Genomic DNA, 16100 nt, shown 5'->3' with positions numbered 1-16100 from the left:
GAGGTCGGTCGACTACAGGACTTTGCTTTAGAGAAGTGGATGAGATGCAGGCAGTGGAGAATTTTATTGCTCTGGGAAATATCTTTACTTACAAAATCTTAGAGAAAAAGTCCTTAATATTTGTCAAGCATTCTGTGCACAAAGATGGTTTAATTGAAATAATGGAATGAGGTCTTTAATACACTGGCTTCCAACTGATTCCCCCTTTCAGCTCAAGTTTCATTCTTCAGCCTGATATCTGGCATATTATTAAATAGTATGCTGCAAGGCATACTATTCAATAAAAAAGCATGTTACATACTACTATGTGGCATCTATACATGTGCATATATACTTAGATATGTATATAAGAGCATAGAAAAAGATCTGCAAAGAAGTCCAGCAAATAGATAACAGTGGTTATTTCTAGGGCAAGTAGCATGTTTCCAGGAAGATGGAAAGGGTCTTTATATTACTATATACTCCAGATAATACTGCACTGTTTAACTTTTTAACTTGAGTGTGTATTCACGTATCATTTGTAATTAAATATGTGTGTGTGTGTGTGTGTCTGTATCTGTGTGTATATAAAAAACAAATTCACATATGAGAATTTCAGTTGATTCTTATCTCTGAATCCCAGAGTGCCTAGCACGGTGTTCTGACATTGTAGGTACTCAATAAATATTTGTTATATAAACAGATGAATGTCTATTGAATGAAAAGAGGGGCATTATTATTGCTGCTAAAATATAATTTCCAAAAGTCATGAATCATGAATCTCATACAAATATAAAATGAACACATGTCAAATATTTTACTTAATGGGGTAGTTAATGAGAGAGCCAGAAAGATATTAAAATCAGTTCAAATGGGATTTTGACTTAAAATGATTTATCCTCTCTATCAGACAAAATTCACTTACATTACCATGAACAGGAACCACGTGCATGGTTATCAGTTTTCCGCAAATTAACTTCCATCCCTACAAGTTGCAAAATAGCCCAATTGGATCAAAGACAATTGCTATAGACTGACTGTTTGTGTCTCCCCTCAAATTCACATGTTGAAACTCTATCCCCCATTGTGATGTATCAGGAGGTGAGGCCTTTGGGAGGTAATTAAGATTAGATGAGGTCATGAGGGTGGAGTCCTCATGGATGGGATTAATGACCTTACAAGAGTCATGAGAGAGTCTCTTTCCTCTCTCTGCTGTCTGCCATGAGAGGCTACAAGAAGTCAGCAGTCTACAATTTGAAAGAGGACCCTCACAAAAACTTAACCATGCTGGCACCCTGATCTTGGACCTCCAGCCTCTAGAACTATTAGAAATAAATGACTGTTGTTTATAAGCCACCCTGTCTATGGTATTTTTGATATGGCATCCTGAGCTGACTGAGACAACAATCAAAGGCGCATCCCTCTGTAGTATCAGATAGTCCCCGGTAGACCTGTTAAATGATGCCCAACTCCACTGCAAGGACAGCCAGGAATTTTCTTTGCTCATTTCCAAAACTTTGTCAACTTTTCCTGACACTGCTATGTTAGCAATCATCTGTTTTCTTGGTGTTTTAAAACACTGATGAATGTCTTTTCTGATATACGTCAATGACTCCACAGTTCTGAGTGATTTCTTTAATCCACATATATGCAGACTGATGCTTTTCATGCATTCTCTCGACAAGATTGCTAAGTGACAAAGTGTCTAAATTTGCTTTGCAAGGAAGGTAATTCAAAGTTTTGCCTTATAAAAATCTCAGTGTCCTTACATAAAATGTTTTCATTGCATCAATAATCTTCTCCTTAGGGGCTGGCCCGGTGGCGCAGCAGTTAAGTGCACACCTTCCACTTCTCTGCAGCCTGGGGTTCGCCAGTTCAGATCCCTGGTTCGGACATGGCACCACTTGGCATGCCATGCTGTGGTAGGCATCCCACATATAAAGTAGAGAAAGATGGGCACGGATGTTAGCTCAGGGCCACGATTCCTCAGCAAAAAGAGGAGGACTGACAGTAGTTAGCTCAGGGCTAAACTTCCTCACAAAAAAAAAAATCTTCTCCTCAAATATACTGGAAATAACTTGGCCAAACCCAGTTAGTAAGTCATTTTGGTGTTTGTTCCCTAAACACAACAGTACAGTATTTACTGTCTGAGTGGTATGTTGTTGAAGCCAGGTTTGTTGACAAAAACAAAAACACACGCTGAAGAATTAGGTCTTTCTTAAGCATCTTAGGTCAAGCACCACTCCTGGCCCCCCTAAAGATACTCTACTAGATTTCCTGTTTGGGCTCTTCCCAACTGGCTGGAGGCCACAGTGAAGGCCACAATCTCTTTCCACCCCCGTACACGTACGCATTGCAGTTAAATGCATCAGACACCAGATGATCAAGGCACAAGTTATTGTTGTTAAGGGATGGATGAGATTAATTTAATCTTTGTGATAATTTGGGATATTAATATTAGGAAGAAAATCAATTAAATCTCTTAAAATATGATAAAAATATTTTTAGTAAATTGAACTGAGGAATGGGGGACAATAGGCAATAGGTATTATTAAAAATGTCTAATTTTTTTTAAGATTTTATTTTTTTCCTTTTTCTCCCCAAAGCCCTCCAGTACATAGTTGTATATTCTTTGTTGTGGGTCCTTCTAGTTGTGGCATGGGGGACGCTGCCTCAGTGTGGCTTGATGAGCAGTGCCATGTCCGCGCCCAGGATCTGAACCAACGAAATACTGGGCCAGCTGCATCGGAGCGCGGGACCCAACCACTCGGCCCCGGGGCCAGCCCCAAAAATATGTCTAATTTTAAAAGTCCTTTTTTAATATGTTGGAATAAAATAGATTCATTAATGAAATAGTTTCTTTTTGTTTCTTTCGTTTTTTTTTTTAAAGATTTTATTTTTTTCCTTTTTCTCCCCAAAGCCCCCCAGTACATAGTTGTATATTCTTCGTTGTGGGTCCTTCTAGTTGTGGCATGTGGGACGCTGCCTCAGCATGGTTTGATGAGCAGTGCCATGTCCGCGCCCAGGACTCGAACCAATGAAACACTGGGCCGCCTGCAGCAGAGTGTGGGAACTCAACCACTCGGCCACGGGGCCAGCCCCTGAAATAGTTTTTAAACATGCTTGCTGATGATATTTTCCAAACCAAAAATTAGGCCTCAAACAGGCACATGAAAAGATATTCAACATCACTAATTATTAGGGAAATGCAAATCAAAACTACAAGATATTACCTCATACTAGTCAGAATGGCTATAACTAACAAGACGAGAAATAATAAGTGTTGGAGAGGATGTGGACAAAAGGGAACCCACATACACTGCTGGTGGGAATGCAAACTGGTGCAGGCACTATGGAAAACAGTATGGAAATTTCTCAAAAATTAAAAATAGAAATGCCGTATGATCCAGCTATCCCACTACTGAGTGTTCATCCAAAGAACATGAAACCAACAATACAAAGAGATCTGTGCATCCCTATGTTCATTGCAGCATTATTCATAATAGCCAAGATGTGGAAGCAACCCAAGTGCCCATCAACTGCTGTATGGATGTGGTATCTATATGCAATAGACTACTACTCAGCCATAAAGCAAAAGACAAAATTGTCCCATTTTCAACAACATGGATGGACCTTGAGGGTAATATGTTAACTGAAACAAGCCCGACAAAGACAAATGCAGTATGATTTCACTCATATGTGGAAGATAAACACAAGGATAAAAAGAACAGATTAGCAGTTACCAGAGGGGATACAGGTGGGAGGGTGGGCAAGAAGTGGAAAGCAGCACATATGTATGGTAACAGATAAAAATCAGACCATTATGGGGCCAGCCCACGGGCGTAGCAGTTAAGTTTGCGTGCTCCACTTTGGCGCCCAGGATTCACTCCTTCAGATCCCAGGCACGGATCTACGCACCGCTTGTCAAGCCATGCTGTGGCAGGCATCCCACATACAAAGTAGAGGAAGATGAGCACGGATGTTAGCTCAGGGCCAATTTTCCTCAGCAAAAAAGAGGAGGACTGGCAGTAGGTGTTAGCTCAGGGCTAATCTTCCTCAAAAAAAAAAAAAAAAGCTAGACTGTTGGTGGTGAGCACGATGTAGTCTATATAGAAACTGATATATAATAAGGTACACCTGAAATCACACAATGTTATAGACCAATATGACCTCAATAAAATAATTTTTAAAAATTAGGTCTCATATAGTCTAGCAAAAGGTGTTTTGTTTGTTTGTTTTTGCTGTGAGAATATATAGACATAGAAAAGTTTTTCAAGTTTTTAAAACTTTAATCATATATATTACATGTTTAATGAATATCCTTTACTGAAAAGAAAAAAATACATAGAATTAGGACCATCCAGAAAAATCCAAGATACGTGATTTTCCTAACCAACACGTCTGTAAAGTGCTGTGCTTCATCCGCTCAATCAAACATCATTTTCAAAATGCACCATTATTTTATATGCTGCTAAGAAAAATAAAATGGCCTTTTAAAATGACACAATGTTTTCTTATCACATCGGCTTAAGACACACTGTGATTTCAGAAGAGTTAAAATGTAAATAAAAAAGATGTCTCAGAAGAAATACGGTAGTTGTTATGTCCTCCAACAGATGTGAATTATAGCTTTTATTTCTCTGATCGCTAGGGCTTTTTTCACAAAGATCTTATGGCTATTATTACATCTTATTAGGTAACAATTCCCATTGTTAAAGTATAAGTAAACAAGAGTTTGTGAAGAGAAACCTAAGATGGAAAGGGTCAGCAATGACAACTGTGGCATCCAGTGGCTGGTGCCCCCACAGTGATGGCGCAAGCGGTGGTGGCCTGTCCCAGTGGGTGCAGCAACATTGGCTCAGTTGTGTAGTTTGGGGTATGACTTTGATTGTGGTCCTGGCTGCTGCATGGCATCCTTTGTTTCTACCAGTTTTCTATACTGGGTCCTTCAGCTTTTCCAAGAGTTCTGTGAGCTTCTTATCATTCTTTCAATAAATGCCTTGTCTGCCTAAATCTGCCAGATTTACATCTAAGAACCTTGACTAATACCTTTGGATTTCAACAATTTCAGAGATAATAAAATTCAAAGCAAATCATTGATTCAGCCCCTTCAAGGACAGTTACCAATCTCTTCCACTTCTCTAAATGACCACCTCTAAAAAACAGAAATCCAGCCATATTCCACATGAACAAAATAGTTGAGCCATGCAGTATCAAAAGCACACAAATACCCATTCTTTTAGACAATAATTTATAAAGTTATAGAAAGAATCTATTGCCTGTCTTACAAAAGAATTAAATCAGCAAAATACAATTTGCTCAGAGCTACTATGATTCACTGGAGAAGCCATAAATGGCAGGAATTCTGCAGTCAGCATAGCATACGTAAGATACATGGGAGTAATTGATTCTAGTTAAAAAGAGGGAATGCCAATTTCATTAATATTACCACCATTGAAGGATAAGGCAAAAATTAATTAATCTGGTAGACTGATGATTTCTTTGCAAAGTTGCCCTACTTCATTTCATAATTTCTACCCACCTCACCAAAGTAATGTCAGCATATCATTTTATTCCTCAAAGTCTTCTGGGGTGTTGCAGATTCAGTAAATTTAGAAGTCGAACAGTCTTCTCCTTAAGAAGAGCAGCTTTCAATAATACAAATGGCAATAATAGGAACACTCATATAGTGCGTCACTATGACCAGGCACTGTTAAGTATTTTACATATATTAACCAGTTTGATCTTCATAAGAATTCTAGGAGGAAAATATTATTACCCCTATCCTCATATTATACATGAGGACACTGAGGCACAGAAGGGTGAAGGTACGTAACTGATGGCACACGCCAGCAGGTGGCAGAGCTGGCACTTGAATGCAGATGGATTGGCTCCAGAAGTCCTGTGCTTGGTGGTTGTAACAAGTTGTTCCCTCTTACAAGTTACTTGTTTTTGCTACTGCATATTTACATGGACCTGGCAGAATTTGAAATACAGAAACCTAGATTTCAATCCCAAATTTCCACTGTAAACTTGGGCAGTTTACATTCTGAACCTCAGATTGTTTTCCTTGTAAAATATGAATAATAATATTTGTCCTGCCTCCCTCATAGGTTGTTGAGTAGAATAAATAAAACAATGTATGTGAAAGTGCTTTGTAAAGTGATGCAAAAGATTTAAACTTTGAATGGGCAGGTCAGTTACAATGTGGCTTCAGCTACGTGTAATGAAACTTTGCATAAAGTAAATTAGGTCACGGCTGGAAAAATGGTGGAGCTATGACTTGCACCCAGAGTTCCCAGTGTATAAAACCCATGCTTCTAACTAGACCACCACACTCACTTCTCTGAAAGACGGTCAGTATAGTACTTGATGGCACACCATTGTTTTCCCGTGTAGTTTCATCAAAAATAAGAATGTAAACATAAATTGTCCTTCCAGAATTTCCCACAAAATGTTTCTCTGGTAGGCCTAAACCAGAAATTCCTACCTCTGACTTACAAACCGAGTTGAGAGAGAGCAACAGAGAAAGATAGGTCAAGCGACAAAAGCTATAATGTGGGTGTCCAAGCAACTGGAAAACCTTGGCTGAGGAAAATTTCTTCTTCCCCTGGCAAGACGAGGACATTCCAGCCAGGCGCCTTTGAGCCTCTGATGTGGAAAGCAGTTCAAATTGCCATACAAGAGGGGAATGTTTATCAGTCTGGGAACGTTCTGAAGGTACTCAGGGAAGAGAGTAATAGCCAGTCTCTCCATCTCATATGCTTACTACTTCAGGCAAGGTCTCTCCATCTTAGGGCAAAAGAGAAGGTAAAAAAAAAAAATCAGATGAAAAATAAAAACCATATAAATGATAATGTTAGCACTCTGTCTCCCCTGCAGCAAATCCTTCACTGAGTTCTGAATCATTCTAATATCACTAAAGTAGAAAATCTATAAACCAACCAAGAAGGATTCGCCAAGTGTCTCCTGTGTGATTCACCCATGTGTGTGCTTGGGGGGGCCCTTTAGCAGATTGAACTCTCCTAAAACTAAGAGGTGAAGCCTTAGAAGCCATTACATGCCAGATTTTGTGTCACTGAACATAAATGTAATAAATGTAGAGAACGTAAGCTCCCTGAATGGAGAAAAATGAAAGATAAAAATGAAAAAGAAAAAAGACATTAAGAAAGTCTGAGACGCAGAGCTCAGTAAGTCCAGTTGTGGTTGATTGTATGGTAAATAATCTTAAGTACATGGTGCAAGTCATTACTAGAAACCTCCTCCCCACTTTTTTTCCTTCTTCTTTTTCTCCCCAAAGCCCCCCAGTACATAGTTGTGTATTCCAGCTGTAGGTCCTTCTAGTCGTGGCATGTGGGATGCCACCCCAGCATGGCGTGATGAGTGATGCCATGTCCGCGTGCAGGATCTGAACCAGCGAGACCCTGGGCCAGTGAAGTGGAGCGTGTGAACTTAACCACTCAGCCACAGGGCCGGCCTCTGGAATCCCCATTTAGTACTTATTAAAATCAATCTCTCTCTTTTTCACATAAAGTAAAAATGAAGATAAGTCAGTACTTACCTACTATAGACCTTTTTATTAAAAAATTACAAATACTATATATGCTATTACATCTACTATTCATTCATTTCTTCATTCACTTCTTCAAACATGTGGATTATGAGGTGGGGGGTGGGTAGCACTGTGGCAAACACTTGGCCCGTGGAGATGAATAAACTGGTTTCTGCTGTCTGGGCTCAGTGCAATCACTCAATTAGTGGCAATAACCATAATGAAGATGGGAAGAAATTACCGCCTCAGCTGAAGTGCAGGAAGCAGGCAGAGCTTCAGGAAGGGTGAGGTCAAGCAGTGAAGCACTCTATCTTGGCAGTCTCTGCAGTAGTCCCACTTTTCCTGGGGCTGGGAATACTGTCGCTTCTGTCACGCACTTCTGTCCTCTATTGTTCCCTCCTGCCACTTCTCTCTGTATTTTTCTCCTGCAGCAAAGGGAGAAGTCAAAGGAGCTATAGAGTTGACTAGGGGAAGGGGAAGGAGGAAGGAAACCATAGGGAACCTTGCTATGCTGGGTCCCTTTTCTTGAGGCATGGGGGAAAGGCAGGGCTGGATTCTGATAAAGCGAGGCTTTAGTTGCAGAATCATGTGTGAGCTGGAAGGGACCACAGAGGCCATCCTCCTTACTATCCATTTTACATCTGGGGACATTGAAGTTTAATGACTTGGCGAAGGTGAGACAGGCATTAGTGGCATCGGTGGGACTAGAACTCAGGTTTCTTAACTTCCACAAAGTTTAGAATGGACCAGTGGATGGCAACAAGACTTTTGGTAGTGAACACAACGTAGTCTATACAGAAGTCAAAATATAATGATGTACACTTGAAATCTCTATAATGTTATAAACAAATGTTACCCCAATAATAATAATAAAAAAAGGTAGAATGGACCAATGGAGCACTTCTAATATCCCTTTTGGCTGGATGGGGTCCTCCAAAGAAATGGGGTCCTTCATTTCTGGTCCTCCAAAGAAATGGAGAACGACTGAATACCTGAAGAAACATAGTCTTCTGCTTCTTAAGAAAAACCACACCACTAACACCACTCAAGGACTTATTTTCATATCTTTATTATTTTTCTTACTCTTCTCATAAGACTGAGCAATTTCTCTAAATCCTTTTGAAAATGTGGTAGTGACCCAAACCGAACCCAGAACTTTAAAGATTTGTTTGGTGAAGTAAAATGATGTCCTTGTGCTCTGCATTTCAATGTATCCTACTTTGACTTTTTGTTTTTGTGTGTTATTAAATTTTCAGAACAACGTTACTTATTTGCAACGTGTCAGTAATGACCTTGAGAACTTTACATTGTTGATTTATGTCTGTAAGAATGCCTTCCTGAATGTTGCCCTGTTTGTATGATGGCCTGTCTCCTTTTCTTTCCATTTGTCAGCTTGTCAGGAACGACCAGGTGGCAGATACACGTCAAGAAAACTAATCATCTTCTAACAGGATTTGGAATGGAATTAACGCGGCTCTTGTGCCCTTCCTGTTCCAGCTTTAGCAGCCTAAGGTCCATGACTGCTCAGAGATTAGCGGGCTGGCAATCGCACCCCACGGCATCTCTGGGTCCGGGTTCTCTCTGCGGACCCTAGGCAATGAGTTTTGTGAGATTCAACAGTCGAGTTTCTCGGAGACAGAGCTTGGGTTTGTGATTGAAACTGGCCAACCCATCCAGGGATGCCCAGTGAGACAAACGCACCTCCTGTTTTTGAGGTGATGACACTGGCCTAGAAGGCCGCGAAGTCTACAAGTCGATCCTGCCAGACAAGTTTCTGGACGCCTCTAAACCTCCGGGACGCCGCGGTGCGTCAACCACATGCGGTCGAGGAGTCATTTGAAGAGAGAGCGCTGAGTGCTGTCAATACTGCCAGGCGTCCTCGAGTGGTTCTTCCAGCCCTCGCAGGTGCTCGGGGACGGGTCCACAAGGCCCCACTCCTCACGTCCAGGCACGATGCTCGTCCCTCCTCCACCTCCCTGCTCCTCCCCTTTGGTCCAGCCCGCGTCGCTCCCACCTTTTCTCAAAGCCCTCGCCCGGGTGCGAGCAGAGACGGGGGCGGGGCGGCGGGTCGGGTCGTGACGTCACCCCCCGCGGGAGGCGGGGCTGTGGGAACCGCAGTGCAGCGCAGAGGGGCGGGGCGGGGCGGGGCCTGCGGCGCGTGACCCGGCTGCGGGAGGCAGGAACCGGGCGAAAGGTGTAGGGGGCCGGCACCGGCCGCCTCCGGAGCTGGGAGGCGGGGCGGGGAGTGGCAGGGCCGAGGCGGCGGGCGCCCCGCGAAGCGCCAGCGCGGGTCACGCTTCCCGCGTCCCTCCCCGCCCCTCTTCTCCTCCCACCTGGGCCTCTGCGTGGGGACGCGCACCTGGCAACCGGCGGCCGCCGTCCTCCGCTCCCCTCGGCTCCCCACCTTCTGCGCTCGGGCGGGGCGCCCGGAGCTGGCCCCGCACCCCTGCCGGGCCCCGGCGCCGCGCTCGCTGGGAGCGGCCTCGAGCGCTCGCTCGTTGATGCCGTTTTGGGGGTGACCCGGCGCGGTGGCGGCGCCTCCATGGTGGGGGCGTGTTAGTGGCCGCGGCTCGGCCGGACGTCGCGGGCGCGGCTGCGGGGCGGCGGGGCGGCCCGCCAGCGGACCCCGTGCGCAGCTCGGCTTTCGGGGCGCTGGAGGGGGCCTCCACGGCCACGCGGGAGCGGGAGATGTTGGAGCTGAGGCACCGGGGAGGCTGCCCCGGCCCCGGGGGAGCGGTGGCGCCGCCGCCCCGCGAGGGAGAGGCAGCCGGCGGCGACCACGAAACCGAGAGCACCAGTGACAAAGTAAGTGGAGCCGCGAAAGGCGCGCACCCGCGCCGCGCCTGGCGCCCGGTTTGGGCCGGGACACCTGGGCGCAGGGGTGGGGCCCGCCGATCGTCAGGTGAAGCTGAGGGCTGCCCGCGGCGCCGTCCTCCGGGCCTGGCATTATTTCCTGCTTCCTCCGGTGGGCTCGAGAAGCCGGGCCCCATGGTGGTGTTTCCAGGATGCCCGCGACCCCTTCCCGGGAGAGCTGGATGGTTCAACTTGACTACAATTTCGTTTCTTCGCGTTCCAGCCCTCCGACGCTAGAGTCAGGATGGAACCTGCCACCCTAGAAGCTGCAGTTTTCTGGTAGCTGCCACCTCACATCTCTTCACAGTAGAGGAACAAAGTTAGTAAGGACTAAACTGAAGACGTGCACCTTGGGTTCTTGCAGTGCCATTGGATCCTGAAGCTGGAGCCCTTGCTTCTCGCGTTGCCCCATCGGCACTTTCGTTTCCTCTGCCCTTTTTCAGTACAATAGATTTTGGAGGTCTGAGAGTATCCTTCACGGGACACATTGTAATCCTCCAGCTTCCTTTGAGTCCCCGGGAGACAGTGCAGTTCTTGTGTCTACCGGTAGATCTAATTTGACCTGACACGTTAATTCATGAGGACTTTTAACTCCCAATTCTATAGATCACCCTTGCTTCACATTTAAGAATAAGTAGATGTAATACTACTATTAAAAGGTAGAAAGAGAGTCAAAGTTCTGCTTATTCGGGAATACGGTGGTACGAGTAGGAGTTTTTGAAAAGAAAACTACAGTTTTATGACCTTTTAGATCGGACGGTTTACGAAATTGGGCCAGAGAATAGATAGTTTTATAAAATCTTTTTATAAAATTCCATTTTATTGTAGAAGCTTAAAGCACTTAAACTATTCCTAGAAGCATACTCTTTCAGAAGCAGGTACTGCCATTGGAATTACAAAAGTGAAGTGGAATGCCCAAGGTCAAGTCAGGGGCCTTGTGGAACCAGGACCTGGTTCCTGATTCCCTTTCTTCTGGTTGGTGCTGTTGCTGAGACTCACTGGTTGTTGTCATTTGGAGAGGGTTCCACCTGGAACTTGATGTTGGTGAATTTGATGTAACTCAAGTTACAAAGCCCTGGTAGGAACATACCACACGATATCATGAAATAAGTTTAACAGTGATTTTAGGAATGAAACTTTAGAATCAATGGGATGACGTCCTTTTTTGTTGTTTTTTCTAATCTACCCTGGATAGCAAGTAGAATAAAATGAGACTCTGTAATAGAACATATGTGTCAAGAAATTACACAAACTGTAACAGTTTCCAGCTACTGAAGGTTGATGTTACAAAGCTAGAAACAGTGGGCTGAGAATACTCCATGAAAACTGCCTTGGAAACTAGACCAAAAATAGAATTAATTAGGTTGGGATTTGTTTTGTTTTACCACTGGTATAGTTTAGATTCAAGGAAATGCCAGCTTCCCCATGTTGACTTCCTTAACTAGAAGAAGCGAACAAGCTTTTAATAAGAGAAAACGTTTTCAGGAAGCCATGCATAAAATAATTTGGTTTCTTAACACCCTAATCTATTTAAAATGGAAACTACTTGTGTGGTTTGATTTGACTTATTAGAACTGTTGTCTCTAGCTATCTGTGACTGGGTTACCTCACTGTGTATTTATTTATAAATGGTGCACTCTTGGTTTTCATTAATACATACCCAGCTGGATTTTGTTTTCTGAGAGTAGATATTGCCATATGTACCCAGTTCTGTTAAGATTTCTTAGACAGGGATGAGTTTCAAACCTTATCTAAAATATTGCTGTACTTGGAAAGTTTATCACGAGGAACTCTTGGTAAGCTTTGAGAAAACACTGAACTCTATCCTCCTCTGTCCTTTCTTATCGGGGTGTGTGTTTGAATGCACCTGTATTTCCAGGTCAAGGGCTATTTTAAAATCAGTGTGCTCATTGGAGCCTGGTTAATATTTGGTCCATTTAAACTCTTTAAGTGCTTTCTCTGTTCAAGTTGCATTAAAGGCAAAACTCTTGGGGAATTAATGAAGGAAGTGGAGGAGGTGTATTCTATTCTGCTATTATAGTACACTCCCATGCCATTTTGTAGGCTTTTTATAATGGTGTCATTAACATGACATTCTCCTTGTTTAGGACCTGGAGACTTATGCTGAGAGAAAGCTCTGTGCCCTAGAGAAATAGCAAGTGATAAAGTGTTTCTTACCTGCAGCGCAATGTTCCCAATTGTTACGTCTGGAGTCATACTTGAAAGATGACAAGACCTCCCCCTCGAAGAACCCCTCCGGAGACATATATGAGTTAGATTTATTAGAAGTCTAAACAAGGCTCGTTGTTAGCATAGAGGGCATTTGGACTCTATATGAAGACAACAGGAAAAGAGAGGGGGTGAGGGTTGAGCTAGGAATCAAAAAATGCCTGGGATTCACCAGGGAGACAAGTGTTGGGGAAGGGCATTCTAGGCAAAGGGTGTGTAGAAGCTTTCTTGAGTCAGCATTCTAGGCACAGAGAACTAAACTTAGTTTGATACTCCTGGAGCATAAGCTGTGCATGTTTGGGAGGTGGGGTTGGGAGCTTGAGAGTTTTGTGAAGGGGGCCAGGCTTCATTGCCTGGACTCTGGGAAGCCACTAGAAAGTTTCTGCAGAGGCGTTTGTCTATCACTCTAGCAGCAGTCTGGAGAAAATGTTGGAAGGAGGAGAGACCTGCCACAAAGAAACCAGCTAGGATCCTGTTGCAAATATTACAGCTATGAAATGATGAGGACTTGTAGTATGTGGAGTAGGGGTGGGCTAGGAGGGGGTGAGAGAGGAGGTATCTTTTAGATAATGGTGATGGGACCTAGACTAGGGTGATCAGAGTAAGACTAATAAAAGAAGAGCCTGCTGGAAGACACATTTTGATCCACAATTCAAGAGACTATTAGGAAAGAAGCAAAAATTATTGGGGAGTTTTGCAGGTTAGGAGTGAGCATGGACAAGTTGGGTTGGACAGGATGTGTCCTTCTTAAAATAGAGAGGTGGTTCAAGATGGGGGTGGAAACAAAGGAAAAGTCAGGGTTGTAGATGAGGACTTTTGATTAGGATAGAGAGGGGAGAGAACGGAAGACAGAGCCTTGGGAGGTGCCCATGTTTAGAGTAGGATTGAAGATGGAGGGAAGAAACCAAGATAATGAGGTGCGGGGAGCTAAAGGAGAAGGGACTGCTTAGAGAATGTCATCAATAGTATTTAGGAATGAGGGTGAGGCCTGCAACACTGAGTTTAGGAAAAGATCCTGATAGAAGCCAGGTCTTAGGTTGAGGAATGCGAGAGGTGAAATATTGGTAGTTATTGTAAGGAAATGGCAGTGAAAGGGAATACCGGGTAGCATCTGGAGAGGACTGGAGGATCAAGTGGAATTTTTCTTTTTCAAGGGGATGTGATATGAATTTGTGTGAAAGAAGTCAAGGTGAGAGTGAAGATGCTGATGAAGATGGGCAGGCCTCAGAAAAAGGAATGCAGATGTGGTGTGGAGAATGCAGATGATTGAGTGTCCAAGGAAAGGAAGGGCGGAATGGAGGGTGGATGCAGAAACATTTTGAAAAGCAGAAGAGAGAAGATCAGAGTGTTTGACTGATGCTTTCAATTTTCTCAGCAAAGTAGGGTCTCAGACCCAGAGAGCTTCAAGGGATCTTAGGAACAATTTAATTCAACCTGATCCCTATATATATTTTTTAAAGTAGTAAACTTGCCCTAGAGTGTGGGTGTGTCCAAAGTGACCTAGAGCCAGTGGCAGAGCTGGAACTAGAACTCCTCTCTGACTGCAGTCCATTTGGAATGTGTTTTAGGGAGTGTGATATGAAATGACCAAGAATCAGCTAATAGGATTATCAAACTCAGTGAAGATTCAGTTGAACTAAAATAATGCAGATTTGTTGTGTACTATATCAGCATGGCTCCTAACTCAGTAGCAGTACCAGTCATAATAGTTGATGCTTATAGAGTAATTTAGAGTTCACAGAGCACTGTTACATCTTTATTTGCTCCTCAACAAGTATACGTGTTGGAATATGCCCCATTTAGTAGCTGAGACTTAAGAAAGGCACTGGGAGTGATTTAGGTCTGGGACTGCCAGGATGGCAAAGGAATGAGCGAGTCAGTGAGGCCAGCACTGAAGTGGCTGACCACAGGCTAGGGTGGGCTGGAAAGTGGGCTGAAGCCCACAGTGAGTTATTGAAGCTCTGGGTGGCTAGAGAAGGATTGAGCAATTGGCAGTCAAAGTTAAGACCTGACTGACTGGACCAGAACTGGGAGAGAAGGGGGTGCACATGGAAGTTGTGGCCAGAAAAGGGGAGCACACGTTGAGTAGTGTGCTGTCAGGCGCGGTCCTGGTGTGCTTCTAAGTGGGGTTGCTACTTTGTTGCAGATTTTAGTTTGTGAAGTTGAGGGTGAATCGGTTGGAGATTGGTTAACTTCTTTCCATTCTCATTTGAAATGTGTGCAGTTTCTTTCATAAATACTCCAATATTTTTAAAGTAAAATTTTAATTTTGGAACTTGTGTTTCCATAAATTCTTCATTTTGGCACACTTCACTATGGGTTGTCTTGGTGTCACCTGCAGGTGTAATGAACATTTTCTATATTTTTTCATCTAAATTTAGGCCATTAATAAAATATTAATATTTAGATGTAGACTTCTGGAATACCATTTAGGCTGATACTCCCTGTTGTTGATCACCTGTAGTCAGTATTACCTCCTTAGCAATTTTCCATGATTTTTTTGTCATTTGCAGCATAGTCATTTTATTTAACAACATTTTTTGAGTGCCGGCTCCCCAGATACCACCACCCCACCGATGAAGTTGAGTTTAGGGCTTCCTGTGGTGGGGGAGGAGACGACCTCCGGAGAGCTGGGGCAGAGTCTTGGAGGGGGAAGGGCAAGGTCGGCTTTTCTTGAGAACCGGAGGTTTAGTTTTAGGCTGGATCTTTCTGTGCAGGGACTTGATTAGGATTGGGTAAGGATCACACTGTGACAGTTTGGGATTGGTGGCAATAGCCAGGCAAGGATTTTGAGGCAAAGGGGATAAGTGAGGCAACGAATCTTACGGGGAAACTTGTTGATGCTTCCTGTTGAGCTGATGTCTTTCAGAAGTTCTAGTGGTGATCTGTGAACTGAGCGAGTCTCCAGGAGTAGTATAGTTATGCTAACGAAGACAGTTGAGTTCTAAAGTCATGTTAATGCAGGCAGTAAGCTATGTGGGGGAGCGGGCAGTAGTTTCTTTCTCACATCTTTCTGTTCTACATTTTACTTGGAATTTGTAAAACATGTTGTGGTTTTACCATATTATTACTTACTATTTATGATCTTGACTCGTTTATTTTCTTAATATTTTGAGAAATTTTGCCATCATCACCTACATCACCCTTTGGGTGTGTGTACTGCAGTGGACTTCTTGATGCAAACAATATTTTGTTTGTCATTAATGTACTATGGAAAAGGACAATTTAAAATAGCCCTCTGGAAAATTAGCTTGTAAAAAAAAATTATGACATGTACATATATAGTATGATTATTCTTTATGTTTGTGTAGATGTAGGTTTGTTAAACAGACTTTCACATGTTTATTCGCAGACACCGCAGCGAAATACAGAGGTTTTGTGTGTGTGTGTTTTTTTTCCTTTATTCTCTGTTTGGGGATGTCTTAAAAAAATACCTGCTTTAATTCAGTATAAGGAAAATAGATCATTTAAGAATTTACAGACATAT

At 43.3% G+C, this 16100-nt stretch overlaps 1 protein-coding gene across 1 annotated transcript in view; it reads left to right on the top strand.

Annotated features, from left to right (window-relative positions):
- The first annotated feature begins 10207 nt into the window (after window positions 1-10207).
- The window catches only part of CDS1 (CDP-diacylglycerol synthase 1), a 61223-nt gene continuing 55330 nt past the window's right edge, over window positions 10208-16100 (top strand). The window contains exon 1 of the mRNA XM_046656196.1: window positions 10208-10336. Within this exon, the coding sequence (XP_046512152.1) occupies window positions 10220-10336 (117 nt within the window). The 5' untranslated portion in view covers window positions 10208-10219. The remainder of the gene's footprint in view (window positions 10337-16100) is intronic.

Source organism: Equus quagga, chromosome 3 (genome assembly GCF_021613505.1).
Source record: "Equus quagga isolate Etosha38 chromosome 3, UCLA_HA_Equagga_1.0, whole genome shotgun sequence".
Classification (NCBI taxonomy): Eukaryota; Metazoa; Chordata; class Mammalia; order Perissodactyla; family Equidae; genus Equus; species Equus quagga.
This window is presented reverse-complemented; position numbering and strand designations above follow the sequence as displayed.